The following is a 23,130-nucleotide window of genomic DNA, read 5'->3' on the forward strand; positions in this document are numbered from 1 at the left end:
TCAAATGCGAAGGACTCGCGTAACCAAACTTAATCTGCATCGCTGGAAAAAATAAATGAGAGCGTGGCCTCAGTGGGCATTCACACAGATTGGTAAAATCCAAGTTACATTTAGTATTGAAGGGCCCAGGGTAGAGGGGTTCGTTTACCTGATCGGACAAAATACTGGCGTGGTCTCGAGGCAGTCAATGCAAACGACTCGCGTAACCAGGAAGTGGCGGCGAAGGGGCGTGGTTACGTTTATAACGTCGAGTGCAGACACAGTGAACGGACTGTGTGGTTGCTAGGCAGTGGAGGACGCTTAGGAAAAGGTTCCGCGTTGACTTGGTCGCAGAGTTTTTAACCCAGTACTGATTGAGAGCAAGAATGGACTAGAAAAAGAATGAACAAATTAATGAAATTTTTTTGAAAAAGATTAAAAATGAGCCCGAGCTAGCGGGGAGCTTCTGAATTGGGGGACGCTCATCAGATAGTATGCATGAACTTAGCCCAGACAGGGGCTTCTCACATATGATTGCACATTATTACATTGGTGTGCCTGTACCTGCCCCACGGCGGTAAAAAACACTCCACATTCATGTATACATATGATAACATTTAAGAAAAAATGCATATGATACCATTTAAGAAAAATTGGCAGGGTGAAAATCACTTGGTCGCTCTCAGAGTATGTGCATAAAGTTGTTGCAGACGGGAGCTGATACCATATGATTTCATCTTATTACAATTGGGTGCCTATGTCTACCCGCTAGGTAGGTGAGGGGCACAGTCCACAATTATGCATGCATATGGTACAATTCAGGGAAAGATGAATGAAAACATGCAAGATGCGTGCATGTACCTACCACGCAGGGTGGTAAAATGCAACTGCGTTTGGATAATAAGACTGTACTCAATTACATATGAGGGGCAATGTTCAAGGGGTATTAACAGGGTACTCATAGGATCGCTAGTTGCGCAAAACTGCTATCAGATTCGTTCAGGCCATTACGTACTGAATCAAAAATGTGCATCCATTTTAGTTCTCTCAGGTTTAGTATTGGAGCAATATTGCCACCCCTAGGTCCCAATTTCACCTGTTCCAAGATGACCCATCTCAGGCTTTCCGGTAAGTGATTGTTTTTGAGACAGTGTTCCACAAGTGGAGCCCCTTCCACCGCGCATCGTATTCTGCTGCAATGTTGCAAGAAGCGCGATTTCATGCGCTGTTGTGTTTGGCCCACATATATCAAATTGCATGGACAAATGATGCAATATATTACATCCTCCGTGTTGCAATTGGTGTGTGATTTGAGTTTCACACGGTGATGTTGGAAGGTGAACTCCTTGGTTTGGATAGTTGATGGGCAGGCCTTGCAATTGCCACACTTGAAATGTCCCAAGATCGGGGGAAGGTTCCAGAGGGACGTGATGGATGGATTGGGGGTGGTACCCAAAAGTGAACATACCACATGGTCACGTATATTCTTGCCTTTCCTGAAGGAGTGTAGGGGTAGATCTTGGCACCCCAGGTCATTCGATATCATTGGCCAATGACTGTTGACCACTTTTTTAATCTCATTGCTCTTCGTGGAAAAAGTGGTCACTTTTTCCACGAAGAGCAATGAGATTAAAAAAATCCATCCATCACGTCCCTCTGGAACCTTCCCCCGATCTTGGGACATTTCAAGTGTGGCAATTGCAAGGCCTGCCCATCAACTATCCAAACCAAGGAGTTCACCTTCCAACATCACCGTGTGAAACTCAAATCACACACCAATTGCAACACGGAGGATGTAATATATTGCATCATTTGTCCATGCAATTTGATATATGTGGGCCAAACACAACAGCGCATGAAATCGCGCTTCTTGCAACATTGCAGCAGAATACGATGCGCGGTGGAAGGGGCTCCACTTGTGGAACACTGTCTCAAAAACAATCACTTACCGGAAAGCCTGAGATGGGTCATCTTGGAACAGGTGAAATTGGGACCTAGGGGTGGCAATATTGCTCCAATACTAAACCTGAGAGAACTAAAATGGATGCACATTTTTGATTCAGTACGTAATGGCCTGAACGAATCTGATAGCAGTTTTGCGCAACTAGCGATCCTATGAGTACCCTGTTAATACCCCTTGAACATTGCCCCTCATATGTAATTGAGTACAGTCTTATTATCCAAACGCAGTTGCATTTTACCACCCTGCGTGGTAGGTACATGCACGCATCTTGCATGTTTTCATTCATCTTTCCCTGAATTGTACCATATGCATGCATAATTGTGGACTGTGCCCCTCACCTACCTAGCGGGTAGACATAGGCACCCAATTGTAATAAGATGAAATCATATGGTATCAGCTCCCGTCTGCAACAACTTTATGCACATACTCTGAGAGCGACCAAGTGATTTTCACCCTGCCAATTTTTCTTAAATGGTATCATATGCATTTTTTCTTAAATGTTATCATATGTATACATGAATGTGGAGTGTTTTTTACCGCCGTGGGGCAGGTACAGGCACACCAATGTAATAATGTGCAATCATATGTGAGATGCCCCTGTCTGGGCTAAGTTCATGCATACTATCTGATGAGCGTCCCCAATTCAGAAGCTCCCCGCTAGCTCGGGCTCATTTTTAATCTTTTTAAAAAAAAATTCATTAATTTGTTCATTCTTTTTCTAGTCCATTCTTGCTCTCAATCAGTACTGGGTTAAAAACTCTGCGACCGAGTCAACGCGGAACCTTTTCCTAAGCGTCCTCCACTGCCTAGCAACCACACAGTCCGTTCACGGTGTCTGCACTCGACGTTATAAACGTAACCACGCCCCTTCGCCGCCACTTCCTGGTTACGCGAGTCGTTTGCATTGACTGCCTCGAGACCACGCCAGTATTTTGTCCGATCAGGTAAACGAACCCCTCTACCCTGGGCCCTTCAATACTAAATGTAACTTGGATTTTACCAATCTGTGTGAATGCCCACTGAGGCCACGCTCTCATTTATTTTTTCCAGCGATGCAGATTAAGTTTGGTTACGCGAGTCCTTCGCATTTGACTGCCTAGAGACCACGCCGGTAATTTGTTTTGACAAGGTAAACGATCCCCTCTACCTCGGGTATTTCAAAACTTAATGTCTTTTGGATAATACCAATCTATGTGAATGCCTACTGAGGCCACCGGTTTCTTACTTAGTTTTTACTTATTTTCTCTAGTGATGCAGATTAATTCTATTTGACATCGCACGTGACGATTTACAAGGGACTGAAGGTACTATCTCCCTCCCGCTTTTGTGGCACAACATGTCTTGACTGATTTTTCTTGTAATGCTTGGTATTAAATCCTGGGGTTCGTATTTTTTCGTTTAGAATACCTGGCTGTGGTAACGACCTATTTTGAAGGCTACTGCTTCGCACCTCCCCTTCCTAAGGTAATAGCTTTTGTAAATATGATAGTCCTCTTAAGATCACTGTATTTTTAATGTATTGCCCTGCGGACCACACACGCAGAGGTATTCGGGGAATCACTACCCTATTAAGTAGTATCTTTATTTTCTTTTCACCCTAGGAGGTCTGCCCACCTCTCCAATGTCCTGATGAAGACCCGCCTGTAAGGGCTATTCAACCTACCGCTCAGGGTCGAAACGTAGACGTTTTTTCTTGATATGTACTCCTTTGGTTATATATGATTCACACAGCCCTATATAGGAGATACTGTCTTTTTTGACTTTGGATTGTGATACGCTCCTTTGTACGTGGCTCCGAATTCAGGAGACCGGTGTATATATATGTGAAAGAATCTTTATTCAATGATGTATAATTGAGTATTGATGTATTTTGTCACTTTTTTCACTTCCATCCCTCACCTCACTTCCTACCCCTTTTCTTTGTGGGCACGAAAATGCTTATGAATTGCAAATGAACTTTTTACTATTTGCTTGAACCATTTATCGGTTCACTGGGTTACATTGTGAAATAAATTCAACGTAACCACTGATTTATATGTTGAAATTTTTCTTTCTGAATACTGTTGGTATAATCAACGTATGAATAAGTGTCTGGCTGTCTGGGACCCCTCTTCCTTCATAATAACGTACTACCCAGGTCCCGAAGACTATATGGGTTTGACCCTGTTTTTTGCTAACGTGTGAGTGCCCGCAGGCAAAGAGCACTCAGGAACTCCAGATGTTTCACGCCTGCCGGTGCGGCCCTGGACTCGATTAGGGCCTGTTGGCCCAGGGAACTTTTTGCTATTGTAGCACGGTAGTGCTGGAGCACTATTGAGTTTAAATGGATTTAAAGTGGCCTGCTAGTGGGACATGCACTGGATGTTACCAATAGTGAATGGCCAATAATCACTATAGTTAAAGCGAGGATGGAGTGGTATGTGGTAGAAATAAAATACTTCTCTTTTTCCCATAAAAGTGAGTATTGGCTGGACAATTATTTATTGCTTCTGCTGAGCACATTTCGAGTTGTGAGTCCATGTTAATGATGCTGTATCCACTAACGAGTAACTCATGTTTGCCACATGGCCCTCTAAAAGGGGTTCAGAAAGCACTTTACCACAGAGGAGTCAGTTTGATTTACAGTTGAACAAACTGTGGATACAGACGTTTAGATTAAATAGTAAAACAGAGGTAACTGAGGACTAAACATGCAATGAATTGAGTCTAAAGGGTGGTCGGAGTTTACATTAGACAGTGGAGTTTAGGTCAGTAAGTGAAGAAATCCTGGATCGAGGGGGGTGCAGAAGCAATAAAAGGTAGGTAGAGGGGAGGAGAAGCATACGACATACAGAAAGGTGGAGAAAGGAAGCACAAAGGGAGGAGAATCGTAAACATAGGGGAAAACCATTTATCAATGTGATGTTACTTTAGGTGAAATTTGATTACAGAAGTTTTCAGATTTTTGCAATTACATTTAAGGTAAAAGGAAATTCCAGAGAAAGTGGCTGCTCTTGAGAAGGATTAGGAGGAGGCACAGAGCGTTCTCTGGTTTATCAACTGGCTTCTGAGTATATCTTTGATTCTGGCGGGTTTGCTCCTCAGGCAAAGAGGCTATCTTTGACCAGGATGCATGCAAATTTCAACTTAATTCTGGCCTTGTGGAGAAGCCAGGGTATTTCTTTCAGATCATATTTTCTGGTGCCAGACACAAGTCAGGCTGCTGAATGCAGGATGACAGAGGGAGAGTGTGTGGATTCTCCTGTTAATGTGTCACGTGGCCCAAGGGGACATTGTGGACTTCTCTAAGTTAGCATGAGCACGCTGCAGATTGCCGAATGCTTTGCACACGTTACTACACACGTTTATTTTGCAAATGTCTCTTTTGCTACTTTCACATGAGAACCTATCATTGTGTTCACCCTCTGCAGGTGCTTGGGATTTAGTCGGAACATTGTGACCAAGGTAGAAAAACAATGCCCCTTGATATTCTGTTCTGCTCAGCACCAAGACAAAACATATTGATGCAGCTGTTGTTTGGAAATAAGTACTTTGGTCTTATTGGAATACACAAATAGGTAGCATACCTTTGGAGAGGGACCATTCCAGGGAGAAGAGCAAGACAGAATCTATGATGTACATCTACCATCTATAGACTGAGGTACGGGTGAACAGATAATGACCAGAGATCTTCTATATATAATTATTCTGCTTCTAAACAAGGGGAGGGAGGTTAGGCTGTACTGTCTTTTTATAATGACCGCTCCTTTCATGATTTACGGACTAATTGTTATGCTTACCATATTGGTGTTATGCATTTTCCTGCTTGTTGGGGCACATATACTGCATATTAGACCACGTTAGTTATAATATTTTAAACTTGTTCGGGTCTCTGTCAGACCTTATTGTGGACAAGTACAAGAGTGTGAGTGAAAGGGTGTGTCTTGCAACCGCGATTCCTGAGAAGAGACACAAGTGTTGTGTTCTGGGGTTTCTAATCTCTTGTTTCTCTGTGGGTGAGTAGGAGAGCAAGTGAGACACTATAGCTAGTCGGTCCTGGGCTCATGGGTACTAAGGTGGTAGGATAACTCAGGCCCTATCTACTAAGTATTTAACAACAAGGGGTGGTGATGGACAGAGTTTCTGAATAAAGCAGAAAACTCTCACCCAGTCAAGAGATCAGGGCTAGATCCAACACCGTTTTTTAGCTCACTGCACCATCCCAGTTCAGAACCTGGCTATATGCAAATCAGTCTGTTCCTGTCCCAGTGCATGATGGGAACAGGGCAAACCAAACTACCAAGCCAATTCTTACACTGGGAAGGAAACAAGCTTCCGGGGACCGGTTTCTGGCATTTCAGCCGTCGTCGGCCCGGCTTGCTTGAATCCTGATGGTGCAATGAGCAAGGGACTCACATCTGAGTATACCCTTCCACGCTTAGGGTGGACAAAATATTTAACAACAAGGGGTGGTGATGGACAGAGTTTCTGAATAAAGCAGAAAACTCTCACCCAGTCAAGAGATCAGGGCTAGATCCAACACCGTTTTTTAGCTCACTGCACCATCCCAGTTCAGAACCTGGCTATATGCAAATTAGTCTGTTCCTGTCCCAGTGCATGATGGGAACAGGGCAAACCAAACTACCAAGCCAATTCTTACACTGGGAAGGAAACAAGCTTCATCACCACCCCCTTTTCTGAATCCTATCTACTAAGGTCCCATAATCCTACGCAACGCTGATCGCTTTTTGAACCTCATATTAAGAATATTGACATAAACATTCTTAAAATTGCGTTTAATCGTTGTGTGAATTGCATTTGACTGTTTTCCATCTCGGGGGCTGAGTCACTCGCACCAGGGCTTGGGGAGAACAAATAAGTATCCTTGTTGGTCATAGGCAGTGGAGGGGGCTAATACCATGCCTACATAAGGAGCAGAATGGCACCTCTGAGCATCCGGCGCACTGGTGGCACGCCACAGGCAAGCCTGTCTACGCAGTCCGCTTCCGGATGGGGCCAGGAGCCAGTTACTATGCCCCTGTCATTACTTATTCTAGGAACAAACTGCTAGGCTACAACACGGGAGGTATGATATCTCACCCTCAATCACAAAGGCATTAAAGGAATCAGGGATCCTGGTATCCCCAGAACAAGGGGACCAGGTGGCTAGGAGGCATTTTTACCCACTACCGACTTTGTCAGCGCCAAGCACTACCCCTAGAGCCTTTCAGCCTAACCTTTTTGACCTCAGGGTAGCGTACTTGAATACCCGCTCCCTAGTGAAGCACCAGGATGAGGTCTTTTATTTCCTGGATTCCCAGTCCCCGGATATTTTGTTATTAACGGAGACTTGGCTCACAGAGGAGTACTCTCCGGACATACTTGCGGCCCTTCTCAACAATTACTATATCCTACAAACCAATAGGAATATGGGAAAGAAGGGAGGTGGTGGCGGCTATTATTAAAAAAAGAGCACCGCTTTGTTAAACTGACTTCTCTAGAGCTTCCCACGGTGGAGAATTTAGTTATTCACTGGGAATCTTGGTCCTCGTCCTTCACTTGTGTGTTGCTATATAGATCCCCCAAATATATGCCAGTATTTTCTCGGGTCCTCTGCGAATCCTTGGCGCCACTAACTGTAAATCATGCTAACGTTCTTTTTGTTGGAGACTTCCACTATTGGGCTAATGTGGCAGAAGGGGGGCAGCAATCCAAGGACTTGACGGCGCACCTCACTGACCTAAACCTGGAACAATTAGTGCATGGTCCAACTCATATTAAAGGACACACTTTGGAACCGATATGGACCACCAGATTCCTCATAAGGAACTTGATTATAGCCCCATGTGGCCGGTCCAATCATCATGTGATGTCCTTTGTAGTGCTTCTGTCTAAGTGTAACAATCCCTCTATTGGCCCCACTATTTGTTAGAGGAACTGGGCACAGGTTAACCTTACAGCCTTTTGTGAAGATCTGAGAAATTCTAATCCCACTACGAAGGAAAACATAGAAGCTTATGTGCATGACATTATGAGCTGGCTGGAAGTGCCCAGTAATGCTCATGCTCCCTTCCATAGAACGAGAGCACCTATGTGCCATAAGGCCAAGAAATGGTTCTCGGATGACCTGAAAATTGCCAAACTTAATCTCTGGCAAGCAGAAAGGAAATGGCGGTCTAGGCACTCGCCAGACCTGAAAATAGGGTACATTCAAAAACGTATAAATTACAAAAATCTTTTGCAGCAAACAAAAGTTCACTTTTTCACAGGCAGAATCATGAATGCCTCCAATAAATCTAAAGGGATATTCAAGATAGTCTCGCATCTCTCTAACCCAGACCGAGTTACGCTGCCGGTTTTACCTTCTCAAGATATGTGCGAATCTGCAAACGCCTTAATTGTGGACAAAATAAAGGAAATTAAAAACAGTATTCCTCCATGCCCACGACTTAATAATCCATCTGTGAACATGGTGAATAATGAAATGCTCACTTGCTTTCCCAATTTAATGCAAGAGGACCTAGTCCACCTACTGACAAAAGAAAAGTCAGGTGCACCAATTGATATCTGCCCCCCAATGGTTCTAAAAGCAGTATGTACTTGGTTCCCTGACCATATAATGTCTTTTCTTAATCACTCTATTAATTTGGAGGTGGTCCCTAGCTCCTTTAAAAAGGCGTTTATCGCACCAATCATAAAGAAAGCTGGTGCCGTTCCTAAGGATATGAAAAATTTACGGCCAATCTTGCTTTTACCCTATTTTTTAAAAACTACTCGAGGCCACATTGCCCGCCAACTATGCTTTTTCATTCAAGAGTCAGGCTTCCCACCCAAGCAGGATGTTGACCAGCACACTCGACAGAAGCACTGATCGTGTCAGTAGTCGATGACATGCGTAAAGAGGTAGACAATGGCAACACCCAAGTGTTGGTATTGTTGGACCGGTCTGCGGCCTTTGACGGGGTCAACCATATTATTTTGGCTGACTGTGTTAGGGCTGCAGGTTTTCAAGACTTAGCACTGGACTGGCTTATCTCCTTTTTGAGAGATAGATCGCAATTAGTCAGGCTTCCCCCTTTCTATTCTACAGAGGGGAACTGAATTGTGGGGTTCCTCAGTGCTTTTGGTTGTCCCCCCACCTTTTTAACATCTATATTCGTCCCTTGATTAATGCTCTAAAAAATAAAGAATTCAACATTTTTAATTATGCGGATGACATGCAACGGCTATTCACGATTAATGACAGCCCCTCGTCTCTACAGCTATTTCATGATACTATGCTGTTCATATGAGATTATATTAACAGCAATCATCTAAAGTTGAATCCCGACAAAACGGAAATAATTATCACAAAAAGTAAGATGAATTACTGGTTTTGATCGTTCTGGCCTAGCGAGGTGGGCTCTCCTCTGGCACCCAAAAAGGCTGTAAAGAGCCTGAGTGTTATAATAGATGTAGAACTATCTTTTAAACAGCAGGTAGGAGCCGTGAATTCGGCTAGCTCTTGCCAGCTACGTCGTATAAAAAAGATGTAAAAATTCCTTACCAGGAATTCAAGTAAATATAGCTCTAGTTGTGTTTAGAATAGACTACGCCAATTCAATTTACCTGGGTCTTCCCAAAATCCTCTTGTGCATCGAATTTAAAACCAGTCTGCTAGAACGATATATACCTTGCCCACATTGCCACATTGAGCTGGAAACATATTTCCAGCTCAAACACTACACGTCACACTGTATAATGGTGCTCCAGATATGGCCTACCGGCCGAATTCTACGCAACATACACAGACGAGCTGGCCCCACAATTGGCTGCGATGTACCAGGGGACTCGAGAATTGGGAGAGCTGCCTGAGAGTGCCAGAGAAGCCCTTATATTCCCCATACCTAAGCCCGGGAAGGTACCTCATGATTATAGGGCCTACAGGCCACTGGCCATGCTGAATATTTTTATTTTTTTATTTTATTTATAAAGTTTTATATAGCGTGAACATGACCCACGGGGGTATCAGAGCGCTTTACAGTACATACATATCACATATTATACATAATGGTAATTGCTGTAAGCGACGCTCACAGATACAGATGTAATGTGGTTACCAAAAATGCCAATAAAACTTTATGAGAAAACAAAAACCTGAAAGGGATATAGCCCTCACCAGTGTAAACATATAAAACACTGATAAACACCTGAGCAGCCACAAACTAAATGCCATTCAAAGAAAGGAAAAAGAGAGTGAAAGAGTAATTTTTATTTCTTCCTGAAGGGCCATTATAATGTAACTTTATTATACAAGGTAGAAGCAAGAAAGACTGGGCTAACATTATTCTGCTTGAGTTTTGTTGTTTAGAGGGGTCACTAAAATATTGTTTCTTCTTCCTTTTGCTTTTTTCAGTTTATGGTCTTTGATCTAAAGATACAGGGATTAGACTCATGTTTCCGGTCTTATTTTATGAACTGTAGAGAATCAGGAAATATCAAAATCATATTCAAGGAGATGCTGCCTGCATGTCTTCAAGTAATAAAAAGCTCTCCTTCAGAGACAATGATAGATCAATTAAGTATTCGAAAGAAAGTCTCCTTGCTTCAGCCCTCTCTTTGGCTCTGCCTTGTATCTCGTCATCATGTACTGCACGTAAGCTTGACAACAGATTTGTGCCCCAAAGACTCCACATTATCTGAAAGCATAGAGGCATGTCTAGTTTCTCCCAACCGCCTTTTCTTTCTAGGTTGTACAAGGATGGACTAATCACTTAGTTGATTCACGAAAGAGCAATGCTTTCTCCGACTGCCGGTGCACCGAAATGCCCCAAAACCGTCAAACCTTGTCTTAACTCCTGGTCTCTCGCCGCAAATGAGCATCCATTGCTTACCTTCCGTTCAACAGCATTTTTAACCAGGTTGCAATATGGGCTAGGGGCATTTAATAAAATTTTCTTCACTACCTCTTGGCCCGAGCATTGCTTAAATGACGCCCATAAAATATCTTTATTGCCCTCTGGCTCATTTATGCATTACAGTGCGTTTGCACAGTCAGTATTAACTGGTTATTTTCCCTTGGGACATCACCTATCATCATGCTCCTAGTAAGATTCACGGAGTTTGGGCCTCTAGGGGCTCCAGGCATAGGAATAGCGACTGCTTGGGCTGTTGGCTGCTCCTTTTGTATACCCATTTTAAAACCAGTGTTCCCACAATCAGCTCAGTAGATTTGGTCATAGCCCAAGCATGGCAATTAACAAATGGCCTCCCCTCCTTCAACTTGGGTTGCAAAAATTACCTTATTGAATAGCTTGGAACTCTTATAGTGCTACGGCTACTGACTAAGTCTCTTTGTCTTCCAACTTGTGATGTCAAAACTCACAATGGGCTAACTGCACCGAGCGTCTGTGAACGCACCAAGATAAACATTCGGGCACAGCTTCCTAGCCCCAACTCAACTTGACCAAAACCTGCAAGTCAAAGAACGCTTGGCAATATTTTAACTTAATCTTGGAGGATGAGTTACTGAAAATCATTTTGAAAACTAAACCATCGAACCACGGCATGGATCAGATAGCTGGGAACATTGCCAAAGACCTTGCTGACCACCTGTATCCTTACTGGACAAGTTTAGTGAATCTCTGCCTCAGGCAGGGAATGCTCCCTAAGGGCCTAGCAAATTACCAATTCACTACACTTCTCAAATATCCTTCCACTGACGCAGGTTATCTCAACCACTTTCACCCCAAATCTAAGCTTACAAGTGTAGCAAAAGTTATTGAAAGCTGTGTACTACATATTCCACAAAATGCCCTCTTACAGGAATACCAGTCTGGCTTCAGTGAAAGTTTCAGCAGAGAAACAGTACATCTCCAAATCGTTGACAACACGCTCTGCATCATGGATTCACATATCTCCTGCCTCCTTATCAAGCAATCTTGTCTGCTCAAAGGTTTCGTTTTTTCATTCCTGAACAGGATCTCAAGACTCTAGTTCACTTAGTGGTGCCGTCAATGATAGAGTACAGCAATACCTTTTTGATCGGTCTTCCCAAAATGCATCTTGGTCCACTAAATTCAGTACTGCATGCCACAGCATTATTGGTCTTTGGCATCAAAAGGGATGACAATATCTCACTGATACGTCAAATGCTCTGCTTGCTTCCGAATGAAGACAAAACTATGTGCAGAACAACATCCACCGGACGATACCTGGACGTCAAGCTAATAAAATCTTGTGAGGGCAATCTGTCACAATGCACTGAGAAACTACTTCAAGAAGGTTCCATTTTTTCAGGGAGAGCTACCATAATCTGGAACTCTTTACATCCTGGGTTACGTACCACTACCCTTGTATACATCTTCAAGAATAAACTGAAAGCCCTTCTCTTTGAAGGTATTTCAATTAATTTCTCTTTTCAGCTTTGCTCACCCTGTTTCTGCTTAACACTTCCATCTTGGCTGAGGACTGCTCCTGATCCTGAGCCCCTCAACTTCTCTTGTCCTCTCCCTACTCCCTGCATCTTACTCAACACCCTTTCTCTTAAATATTTACGATCTGGCTACCAGGTTATAGGAGACTGAGATTCTGCACTAAATAGGATGGCCAACCATCCCGCAATTTACACGTTGGACCAGCAATCACAGTCCCTGCCCCATAGCTAGCACAGAGGCGTTGTAGGAGGTCCACTGTCCTGCACTTGAATTTACTACCAATTAGAATCCTCTCGAAAGACCAGCAACTCTCACTCTTTCAGCCCCTAATGAACTGTAAAAGAGGTGCCGATCAGTGGCTAGGACAATTAATTTGAATTTGGAATTTATAGAGCGCATGACTCACCCCATAAGGTTATCTCCGCGCTAGGACTCAATGACACTCCATCAGACAGATCAGAAGAGAAACGTTTGCAGTTGTCTCCTGAATAACAGGAGGACAGTACACTGTCGCAGGTGGATAGGTAGACTGTTCCAAAGCCATGGGCCAAGATGGAAAAAGGCTTTGCCTCCTTGTCGTGATTTACTAATACGAGGAACCTTACTCAGAGCCTTATCTCCAGAACGGAGCGATCTACTGGGAACATAGTTTACAAATTTCTCATTCAAGTAGCTAGGCCCTAGTTTGTAGACCGCTTTAAAGGCCATACAACAGATTTTAAAATGGATCCTTTTACGTATAGGCAGCCAAAGTTTCTTGAGCAGAGGCAGAGAGGCTGTTCTGCGTGGGACGTCAGCCACGTGGCGAGCAGCTGTATTTTGGACTACTTGCAGTCTATTGATGTCTTTTTCAGTTGCTGATATAGGGAGCGCATTGCAATAGTCTAGGTGACTAAGAACTAGTGCCTGTATTAAGGTTTTCCTAGCGGACAAGGGTAAAAAAGGGAATATTCGTCTGAGCATCCTAAGAACATGAAAGCAGGCTCCGACAGTAGTGTAGACATGATCTCTCAAAATAGGTTTTTAGTCAAGGCGAACTCCAAGATTTTTCACCACTGATTTAGGCGAGGGAGTAGGGCCCAGTTCCTCTGGCCACCAAGTGGGTGACCAAATCAAAGTAGCCTCTCCAAAAAGCATTATCTCTGATTTGGTGGCATTCAGCTGGAGATAATTGTCTTTCATCCACTGTGCTATAGATTTCATACCGTTGCCAAAGATGGTTTGGCAGTTGGGGTTAGATTTATCTAGTGGCAAGAGTAGCTGGGTATCATCCGCATAAGATATGGGGATGAATCCCAGTGTTCTCAATAGTCTTGCTAGGGGCGCCACAAACGTTGAACAAAGTGGGGCCCAGGCATGAGTCCTGGGGCACTCCCTTAGTGACCATAGAAGTTTTGGAATGAAAAGGACCCAAGTTAACGGTCTGTGTTCTGTCCGTGATAACATTTGGTAAGCCTTTCCAAGGCAAGCCCAGTAACACCAATATCACTCAGTCTTCTGAGCAAGATTTGGTGTGATATGGATTATAAAATCCGAAGTAAAGTCCTAGCGACACGTCTCCTGCCACACATGCCCCTACTGGTGCACGCAGATCAGGCGGGATTCATCCCAGGGTGGAACACAGCCATAAACATCCGGCGGCTCCTGGCAGTAATAGGCTCGGATGGGTATGACAAACAAGAGGCGTCAGTATTCGCAGTAGATATTGAAAAAGCATTCGACAGCCTGGAGTGGCAATATTTATATGAGGTCTTAACCAGGATGGGGCTGGGTGAAGGATTTTTGACATGGGTGAGGCTCCTGTACACGTCCCCCACGGCCCGCGTACGCACTGGGAGGATTATCTCACCCAGACTGAGGGTGGGGAGGGGCACGAGGCAGGGATGCTCCCTCTCCCCGCTCCTGTTTGCCCTGGCCATGGAACAGCTGGCGTGCAGGGCCAGGAGTGGCCGATACTACGGGGGCTTGGAGACGATGATAGGGCAGCACTGTATCGCATTATACGCAGATGACCTCCTGATATTCTTACGCTAAACAGCTGAGGAGTTGCAGGGCGCGCGCAGCATGCTGGCTCAGTTCGGCACTATGTTTGGTCTCAGGGTCAACTGGCAAAAATAGCGCCCGATACCCCCCACCGCTTACGCTTAAGTACCTGGGAGTTCAAATATATCACGGTGCGGCGGACCTGTTGGGTGGTAACGTAGGAAGGGCTTTGAGGGCGGCAAAAACAGCAATGGACTTCCGGGGAGCGCTTCCGCTATCCGTGGCTGGTAGGGTGGCAGTCCTGAAAATGGTAACACTGCAGCGCTTACTATACGATTTTGGAACACTGCCGGTATGGGTTCCGCGAGCAATGTTCAGGGAGCTAGACTCCAAGATTATATTGTTTATCTGGGGAGCAGGCAGACAGAGGGTGGCATTGCCAATGTTGAGACGCCCCACGGCAGAAGGAGGAATGGCGGTACCGGACCTTGAGGCCTACTACCTAGCAGCACAACTATACTGGCTAATACAGTGGCTAGCAGCGGATCGAGACCCGGACAGGGAGCAGGATCCTGCTGCACCAGACTTGCAAACCACATATGACTTGCCTGGGGGTCACTTCCTGAAGCATAGAGCTCTAATCGCAGGATTAGGACACATTGGAAGACTGGGGACGCCGAGCCGAGAGCACTGGCGGGATGCAGGTATGTCGTGCTATCGGCAGGAAGGATCAAGATGGTGTCCTGCCTATATAAAGCAATACAGCGGGATATGCTACAACCGCTGGAGCGCTTGCAAACACAATGGGAGGAGGACCTCAGTAAACAAATACCTGAGAAAGACTGGGAATAAATCCTAGAACGCACCCCGAAGGTGTCTCAGAATGCTTGCTTCACATTAAATAACTACTATGTGCTGTATAGAGCATACTTAACGCCAGTTCGCATTATGAGATACTTTGGCGTGCCCCAGATGCGGAGAAAGAGAGGCGCACATACTTCATATAATTTGGAGCTGCCCAGTATTGCAAACATTCTGGGGGAACTTAGACATATCATAAGCGACCTGATTGACAAAGAAATTCCACAGACCCCAGAACACAACCTCCTAGGATGGTTCCCTCACACAGCTAAAAACAGAGTTACAGGAAAGTTTCAGGATCTTGCCTATATATTAGCTAAGCGGGAGATAGCCAGGAACTGGAAGGCGCCGGGCGGGCCGAGACTCACTACCTGGAGGAAAGAGCTCGCAAGATGGGCAGGGCGGAAGGGACACTGCTACTCCGAGAGGCCAGCAAGGGAATAGGTAAGATGGAGAAAGCCAGGGCATTGGAGGCTCTTGTGGGGGAACTAGTGCCACCCTGTAAGGGGTGTAAAGACCTAACCACAGGGAATTACAATACGTATATACATATTATATGTATATAAATGTATGTGTGTGTGTGTGTATATATGTGTGTATATATATATATATATATATATATATATATATATATATATATATATATATATGATGTACATCTTCTATTGCAAGAAGTACTACATTGCCTCTTTTTCTGCTAAGAGCAATACTATTTAAGAAACGTTTTGTCACGGATCTTATCAAAGGGTGTTTATTTACAATGCCCCAGTATTAAAATCTAAATATTGATGAATAATAGTTTGGACTGCATCAACTACAAGTATACTGTTGGTTTCTTAAATGTGATACCTATTTCCGAGAGCACAGGATAGTTTTATCATTATGACAATAAGTAGTCAACAATGTTATAGAAATGCTACTTAAACTGCCTTTTTAAAGATTATGTAAAATAAGACATGTCCATGCCACATAACTCAGCAGAATCCGTTAAACGTTTAGTCCTGACTTGTCCTAAAATTCCTATAGTCCTAGGTACATTGTCAACTGCCTGCCCACTTAGTTCCAATTGTTTATAAGAATTTCAATGCAACTACAAAAGTAATGATGGAAAGGCAAACTGTTTGCAACACATTATCAACATTTCTATGCGGTTTGGGGAACAATAGCCAAAGACATAATATCTTCTGTACCAAAATTAAGAAGGCAATATTTATAAAATAAACTTCAAAGAAAGAAATCACAATATCAAATAATAAACAGTACAATGGGCAGGAGGTTGAGTTGGAAAGAGAACTCCCAAGGAAAACACAAAGAAAATTAATCAGACTCTTGTGTACAGAACGACGAGTGGTTCTCTTTAACAGCTGTCATTAAATGTTACCATACCTCAAAATTAGAAGTTCAATAGACCATCACAGATTCTTTTAGTTCTTACCTTGGCAGTGCATGCACTGTCTCATCAAGATGTTTTGTTCTCTAAGAGGCTTAAATGCTGTCCATTGCTTACCATTGGTGGGCTTCATTCTCACTCTCATTTCCTTGCTTTTTAGGGATCAGCTGCTGTAGGTTTTCTTCCTCTTCCTGTGTATGTCCCTTCCCTGGAGCATGGACACATTACTTGTGTCCTTCCACTGATAAGATTTTTAGGTGGTTCTTTTTCCTGTCTTTAAGCACTATGCAAGAGTGCTTCTTTTTGAGCTGTCTCCCTTTTGTACTTGCCCTTTCTCTGAATTCCTCCTGCCGGTCGACCCTCCACTGTTGTCTGCTTACCCCTATCTCCCTCCAACAATCGTTGCCTTTTGCTGCCCACAAACCTATCCCGCCCACTCGCCGTTGTCTGTGTGCTAGCTCCTAGCCTTTCCTTCCCATCGTTCATTATCTGTGTTGTCCTGACCTGCCCTCCCTCCTACTGCGTCTTTTTCTTTGTTTTGTAATACTTTCAGCGACGCTGCAGTACACCATGGCTATAAAAACTGTGTCAAAGCCAACAGCTCTCTCATAGGGGAGACTTAGTGGCTTTGCAAATGAATTTTCTTCTCGGTGTTAAATCCGGTGGACTGCAATGTCAAAGCCATAAACATGCAACACTATTTAGTAAGGAAGAAAATGAGGCACAAAAAGGAAAAAAACAATCAGTGACTGCCAAGGACAACTACCATACCAAAAACACTTGCCTTCAGTCTCTGTTCTGGCTCTTTTGGGTGGACAAGAGGAGGGTGCAGGACCAGAAGATGTAGCTTGCGTAGTAGCATGTAAACTTTTTTGTGCTTCTGCCTTACGTTCAGTTTCCTCAATACTTTCATAAAACTTCATAAGTTCAATATCCTGGGGATCAGAGACACGAGCTGTATTAGCACATGCTGTTCTGGGAGGTTCAGGGGCTTTGATCACTGGGTCCAGTAGGCCACCCTTTGGAGATGAGGAAGCAGATACTCCAGAGTCTTGACACTTATGGTGTATTAGTTCAGGGCCTCTAACAACTGGAGGATTACAATTTAGAGGCAAGGGATTTTGATGTTTAGGTTGGTCAAGTTCTGTACTACAGACTGCAGTGGCTTGTTTTGCACTGCTCTCCACAGAATCACAGTTATCTGCAGCAGAATGGGCTTTAGCTAGAGAGGAGTTAGTAATCTCAGGTTTATATTCGGATTGCTTCAGTCCAGGGGAGGGAAATTCAGAAGCTGGGTCTTCACATTCAGACTCGCTGCACTGAGAGGTGAAATTATCTACATCAATGGATAAGAAATCTTCAGCCTGCTCAGTATCTGACTGATCAGTATCAGAATCACAGGACTCGGACACAAGTGGATGATCTTCAAGTTCAGTATTTTGAGAGTCTGCATCATGCTTCGAACTGGCAGCTTCAGACATTTTGATGTCTGCAGGTGGAGTTGTATTCATATGAGAGACTGGAATCGTGGAATCACTGGGTACGTGACCTCGGGTCCTATTATTTTCTTCAACTGAATCAAACAGTTCAGAAAGCTCAGAACTTTGGTGCAGTACATCTTGAGGCTCTGCACCATGGTCAGCGGAACTCTGAGCGTCTGAGTTCTGAGATAAAAGACTTTCCTCTGGGTTAGCTGTAGATCGAATATTATCTAGCAGCTTGGAGAGAAGAAGTGGAAAATTCTTTTGGTGCACAGGTTGGAGTTGCTTGGACTGACGAAACTCTGCTAACTTCTTTTCATAAAACTGGTACTCTGGACATTCCACACGATTTAAAAACCTGTGGAAGAAACAGATAAGAAAATCACTACAACAATTTTTAAACACAACGGTACTTGGAGAACTACATAAAACAACTTGCCAGAATACAATAGCATCATCATTTACTGTAACTACAAGCAGGAATTTGGTTTCTTGAGAGTACAAAGCATTTTAAAATACCAGAATAAATTACATTCTGAGACTTCTTTGTACATGGCAAATAATTATAAGTAGAATTCTGCCATCAGAAGGACAACATGATATATTGCCCAGTCTCCGAAGCCACAATGCTTTGTTTATTCAAATATTTCTCCAGTGACGTAATACTATGCTATGTATTTGTAAAGCGCATGGCCACCCAATGGCTATTCCCACGCAGAAGTCATGTCCTTTTCTCTAGCTGGCACTGAATGGGATTCATTCAAAAGAGGTAGGTTTTGAGAAGTTTCCTGAATATGGTTTCTTCATTGGTCAGTCTCAAGGATAGAGGAAGGGAGGTCTAAAGTTTAGCTACCAGATAGGCAAAAGAAAGTCCTCCACTTCTGGTTTTCTTCATTCTATGTACTGAGAAAAGCCTCTGATCTACAGAGCAGTGATCTTTTGGAGATGTACGGGGTTAGCAACTTGTGAATTAAGGGAGGGCTTTTGTTGTACATCATTTTAGGGCCATAAAGGGGGACTTGAATGTGATTCTTTTGCATACTGGCATCCAATGCAGAGTTGCAAGGGAGGAAGAAATAGAGTGATATTTTGGGATTTTCAACAAGGTGTGCACTGCAGCATTCTGGAAAATCTGTATACGCTTGAGCACATACTGAGGACTCCATAAATAGACTGAATTACCGGAGTCAAGGCGGGACAAGATAAGAACTTGGACCACGGTTCTTAGACTTGTGGGGGAAGCCAACTCAAAATTGTATTTAGGGCCTGGAGAAGGCCAAACCATGAGATGGGGGGTTTCCTTACTTGCACCTCCATGATAAGCAGACTGTCTATCCAAAAACCCAAATGTTTAATTCCATTTTTGGGAAGAGGCCATTCTCCTAAATAGTTGGGCCACTGAAGTTTCTGACGAAAGGATAGGGGTCTTCCGGACTGCCAGAAGCTCTGTTTTAACAGTCAGTAACATATTTTAGACAGGCATAACATTTGGAGGAAAGTAAGCCTGTATCTGATGTTAGAGAGATGACAATTTGAGTATCATCATCATACGATACTGTGGAAAACCATGCCCCGTTATAATGTCTACCAGGGGATGCACATAGACATTAAACAGAGAGGGGCTTAACAAGGATCCCTGAGATACCCAATGTTGTAGTTATAAAGTGTCAGAGCTGAAAGTTTCCTCGCTCACTTGGAAGCTTCTGTTCATAAAAAATGAGGTTCGCCATTTAAAGGCTCTGCCGTTGATTCCTACTTCCTCCAGTCTTTTAAAAATAATTGGATAGGGCATCTTATCAAACACAGCGCTTAGGTCTATAAAGAGGACTGCTGCAGTACCAATGGAGTCTAGGACTCCTTTGAGCTCTTCAGTCATGAAGAATAAAGCAGTTTCCGTGTGGTTTCCTACTCGAAAATCTTTTCGCGTGGGATTTAGGAGTCCCTGATCTTCCCAAAAAGCAGAGCTTTTTATTGACAGATTTTTCTACAATTTTACTGATACATGGAAGGAGAGAAATTGGCAATAAGTGATCCAATGTTGGTTTTTTAAAAGTGGCTTCAGCATGGCATGTTTCCATGGAGGGGGTACTCCACCCATCTCCAGAGAGTGATTACGTATTCTGGTCATAGTGGGGCATATATAACTTTTGCCTTTAAGAAGAATATTGGGAAGTGCAGCGTCAAGTGGGGATACTGAGTTGATTATAGTAAGAATACTTATGATGTCCTCCGTTGCAATTTCAGTGAAGGATGAGAGATTTACCTTCATCTGTGTTTGGGGGGTTGGAGTGGTATTGGTAATTAATGGCTTGAACTTAGGCATGTAAGCACAGATGTTGACTTTCTTGAAAATAGCTTGTGAACATATTACATTGGGCTTCAAACGCTAATCGTCCTACTTAAGGTGAAATTGATTTCATCAATGTTTTAACTACAGGAAAAAGTTATTTTGTTGAGTTAGCTACATTTTTAATCTTCGCACTTATTAAGGAGCTCCTGACCTTCCTTATGGCATAGTGATATGTGTTTTTTACCATGCGCTCAGAGGCTTTTTTGTCATAATTTTTCCTTCAGCTTCTATATTTTTTGACTTTCTTTTGACAGGCACTGATAGGCTATGTAAACAAATCCTGAACTGATGCATGAAAAAAAAAATTTCTATAACCACAAGTTGGATCCAGTACAATAAATGGCAAAGAGAGTAGGTCATACGTTTAGACATATTCTCCCTTTTGTAAAGTGCTTTATGGACTGTTTAATGGACAGTGTCTAACACCTGAAAAAGAGAATGTATTTCATTTGAAAACCAGAGTGGCAAAGCTGGAGTAGCAGACCAAATTTTGCAAAGGCAAGCAGACAGGAGAGTAGTATGAGAGAGTTCACTAATGGTCAGAGCACAAAGTGTTAGTATGTGCAATGGGGGGGAGCTCTGAGAAGCACCCAGTCACTAACAAGCAAAAAAGCAGAGTCAGCTCACAGCTGGGGTGACGGAAACCGCTTCCATAATGCCAGTAAGATGTCAGACTTGATATTTGATCTAACTTAATTCTTAGAACGCACAAACCTACTTCTGGCGTTGGCACCTTCTCTATGGCTTCCTTTGTAAAGAGCGACGTCACTTCCTGGAGAAGCAAGCAAAGACTGTCCTTTATCAAAATATTGTAAGCAGGAGGCAGTCTCTTGGATTACCTATCCAGTGGGGAGGTAAGGAATGCACCGGGATTTACATGGGAGGTAGAGGCTTGGACCACCAAGCTCTCTGGGTTAGGGTTTTGTGTGGGGATATTGGGGTGCCCAGGGGCAGGGCAGTAGGCAATTGTCTCTGTGGACCAGGTCCCAAGCAGGATGTCAGTAAAGGCTTCATTGAAAGGGTGAAGCCATTCTGAAGGGGCTCACTCTCCGCTGAAGCACATCCGTCAAGATGTTTGTCTTGATTGCAACTTTGGGCACGCTAATGTCCAGGACCTTGGCCACTCTCCTCACCACCACTTCAAAGGGCGCTACCTCCTCCATAGCCACTGTAGGGGAAGAAAGCATGCCAGTATCTGAAGAAGTGTCCAGTCCACTAGTCTCCGCAAAGTCCTCACATTAGTCCATCTGTGGGTCCAAGGCTGGTATTCCTCAGCGTGCAGTGACCCCTTCCAAACCTCCCCAAGTTCTAGCGAATAGATATATGTCGGCGTCAGGCAATGCCCCGCCAACTGGGAGATGGGGGATCAGAATGGGGACAGAAGCGCTGGGATCTGTGCCCGGGAGGGTCAAGGTGGTATTAGAGAGTAAAGTCGCCTCGAGGTTCTAGACAGGCTCCTGTAACACAGAGACCTCAGCGCTGTGTCAAACGCTGACACCTTACATCACCCACCTCAGCAGCCATCTTGAGCGAGGTAAGGGTGGCGGTCTAGTCGCTCAAACCCTATCTGCCTCCTCCTACTTTTTCATGCATAAAAGTAACCGTTTTCCCCGTCCGCGCAGCGGGTGGGCGCAGCGGGCGCGCCGACGGCGCGCCAAAGGCAAGCCCGTCTGCGCCCGTCCGCGCCGGGACCGGGCCGAGGGCCATACCCCCTGCCCGATTGACGTGGGCCACAGACCTAGCCTACCCGCAAACAAAGCTATTAGAACTCAGACCACCAGCTAATGCGCTCTGTTTGCGACGTGATCCCGCTAACGGGGGACATGACCTTGGTGCAACTTGCCCACATTGCAATTATTCTATCCCTCTACATACGGCTACTGAGTACGCCAAACCCTTGACCATTATTAAAGAGCAATCATTTCTAATAGCACTAATCAACGCCCGCTCACTATGTAAGCACAGCCAAGAAATAGCCGATCTAATTACGGATAACAAACTTGACATACTCTTTGTCACCGAAACCTGGACAAATGAGTCATCAGAGCCAGATCTAGTTACCGCGGTACCCAGCGGTTACAAAGCCTATCGGCAGGATAGAGCCAGGAAAAAAGGAGGCGGTCTAGCGATTATAGCTAGAGACTACCTTACTGTTACTATTACTCCCATCCCTTCCATCCATTGTGAGGCCCTACAGTTCAGAATAAAGCTCTGCTCTCTATCTAGTTTTAAGGGATTACTGATCTATCGCCCCCCCTGGGACAAAAACTGGCTTCCTTGCCAATCTCACTACAATGATGGAAACGTTAGCGATAGAACAAACGCTAACAGTCTTAGGAGATTTTAACTTTCATTTAGACCAGGCTGATCAGACTGATACAGCCTTTCTCATCGCGGACATGGCAACTTTGGGGTTGAAACAATTAGTTGCAAAGGCCACGCATGTAGCGGGTCATACGTTAGACGCCATATTCTCCAATCTGGATGGCCTCCAAATAACGGACATCTGCCCAATGCCGTGGACTGATCACTACGCCATTTTCGGTAAAATTACCACTAATTCCCTACAAAATAAGAACTCTGCCACAATAACCCATGTACCTTTTAAAGACTGGAAGAATATTAATCCTACCGAACTGAAAATACAACTGGATAAAACTAGTCTAGTAATTTCTACTGACCCGAATGTAGCCACACAACAATTTTACACATGGATTGCTCAGGCCACC

General features: G+C 44.1%; 1 protein-coding gene across 1 annotated transcript in view; it reads right to left on the reverse strand.

Annotated features, from left to right (window-relative positions):
• The window catches only part of LOC144818325 (uncharacterized), a 557,334-nt gene that overhangs the window by 139,029 nt on the left and 395,175 nt on the right, over positions 1-23,130 (reverse strand). The window contains exon 7 of the mRNA XM_078675638.1: positions 17,355-18,409. Within this exon, the coding sequence (XP_078531764.1) occupies positions 17,355-18,409 (1,055 nt within the window). The remainder of the gene's footprint in view (positions 1-17,354; positions 18,410-23,130) is intronic.

This window comes from Lissotriton helveticus, chromosome 2_1, assembly GCF_964261635.1.
Source record: "Lissotriton helveticus chromosome 2_1, aLisHel1.1, whole genome shotgun sequence".
Lineage (NCBI taxonomy): Eukaryota > Metazoa > Chordata > Amphibia > Caudata > Salamandridae > Lissotriton > Lissotriton helveticus.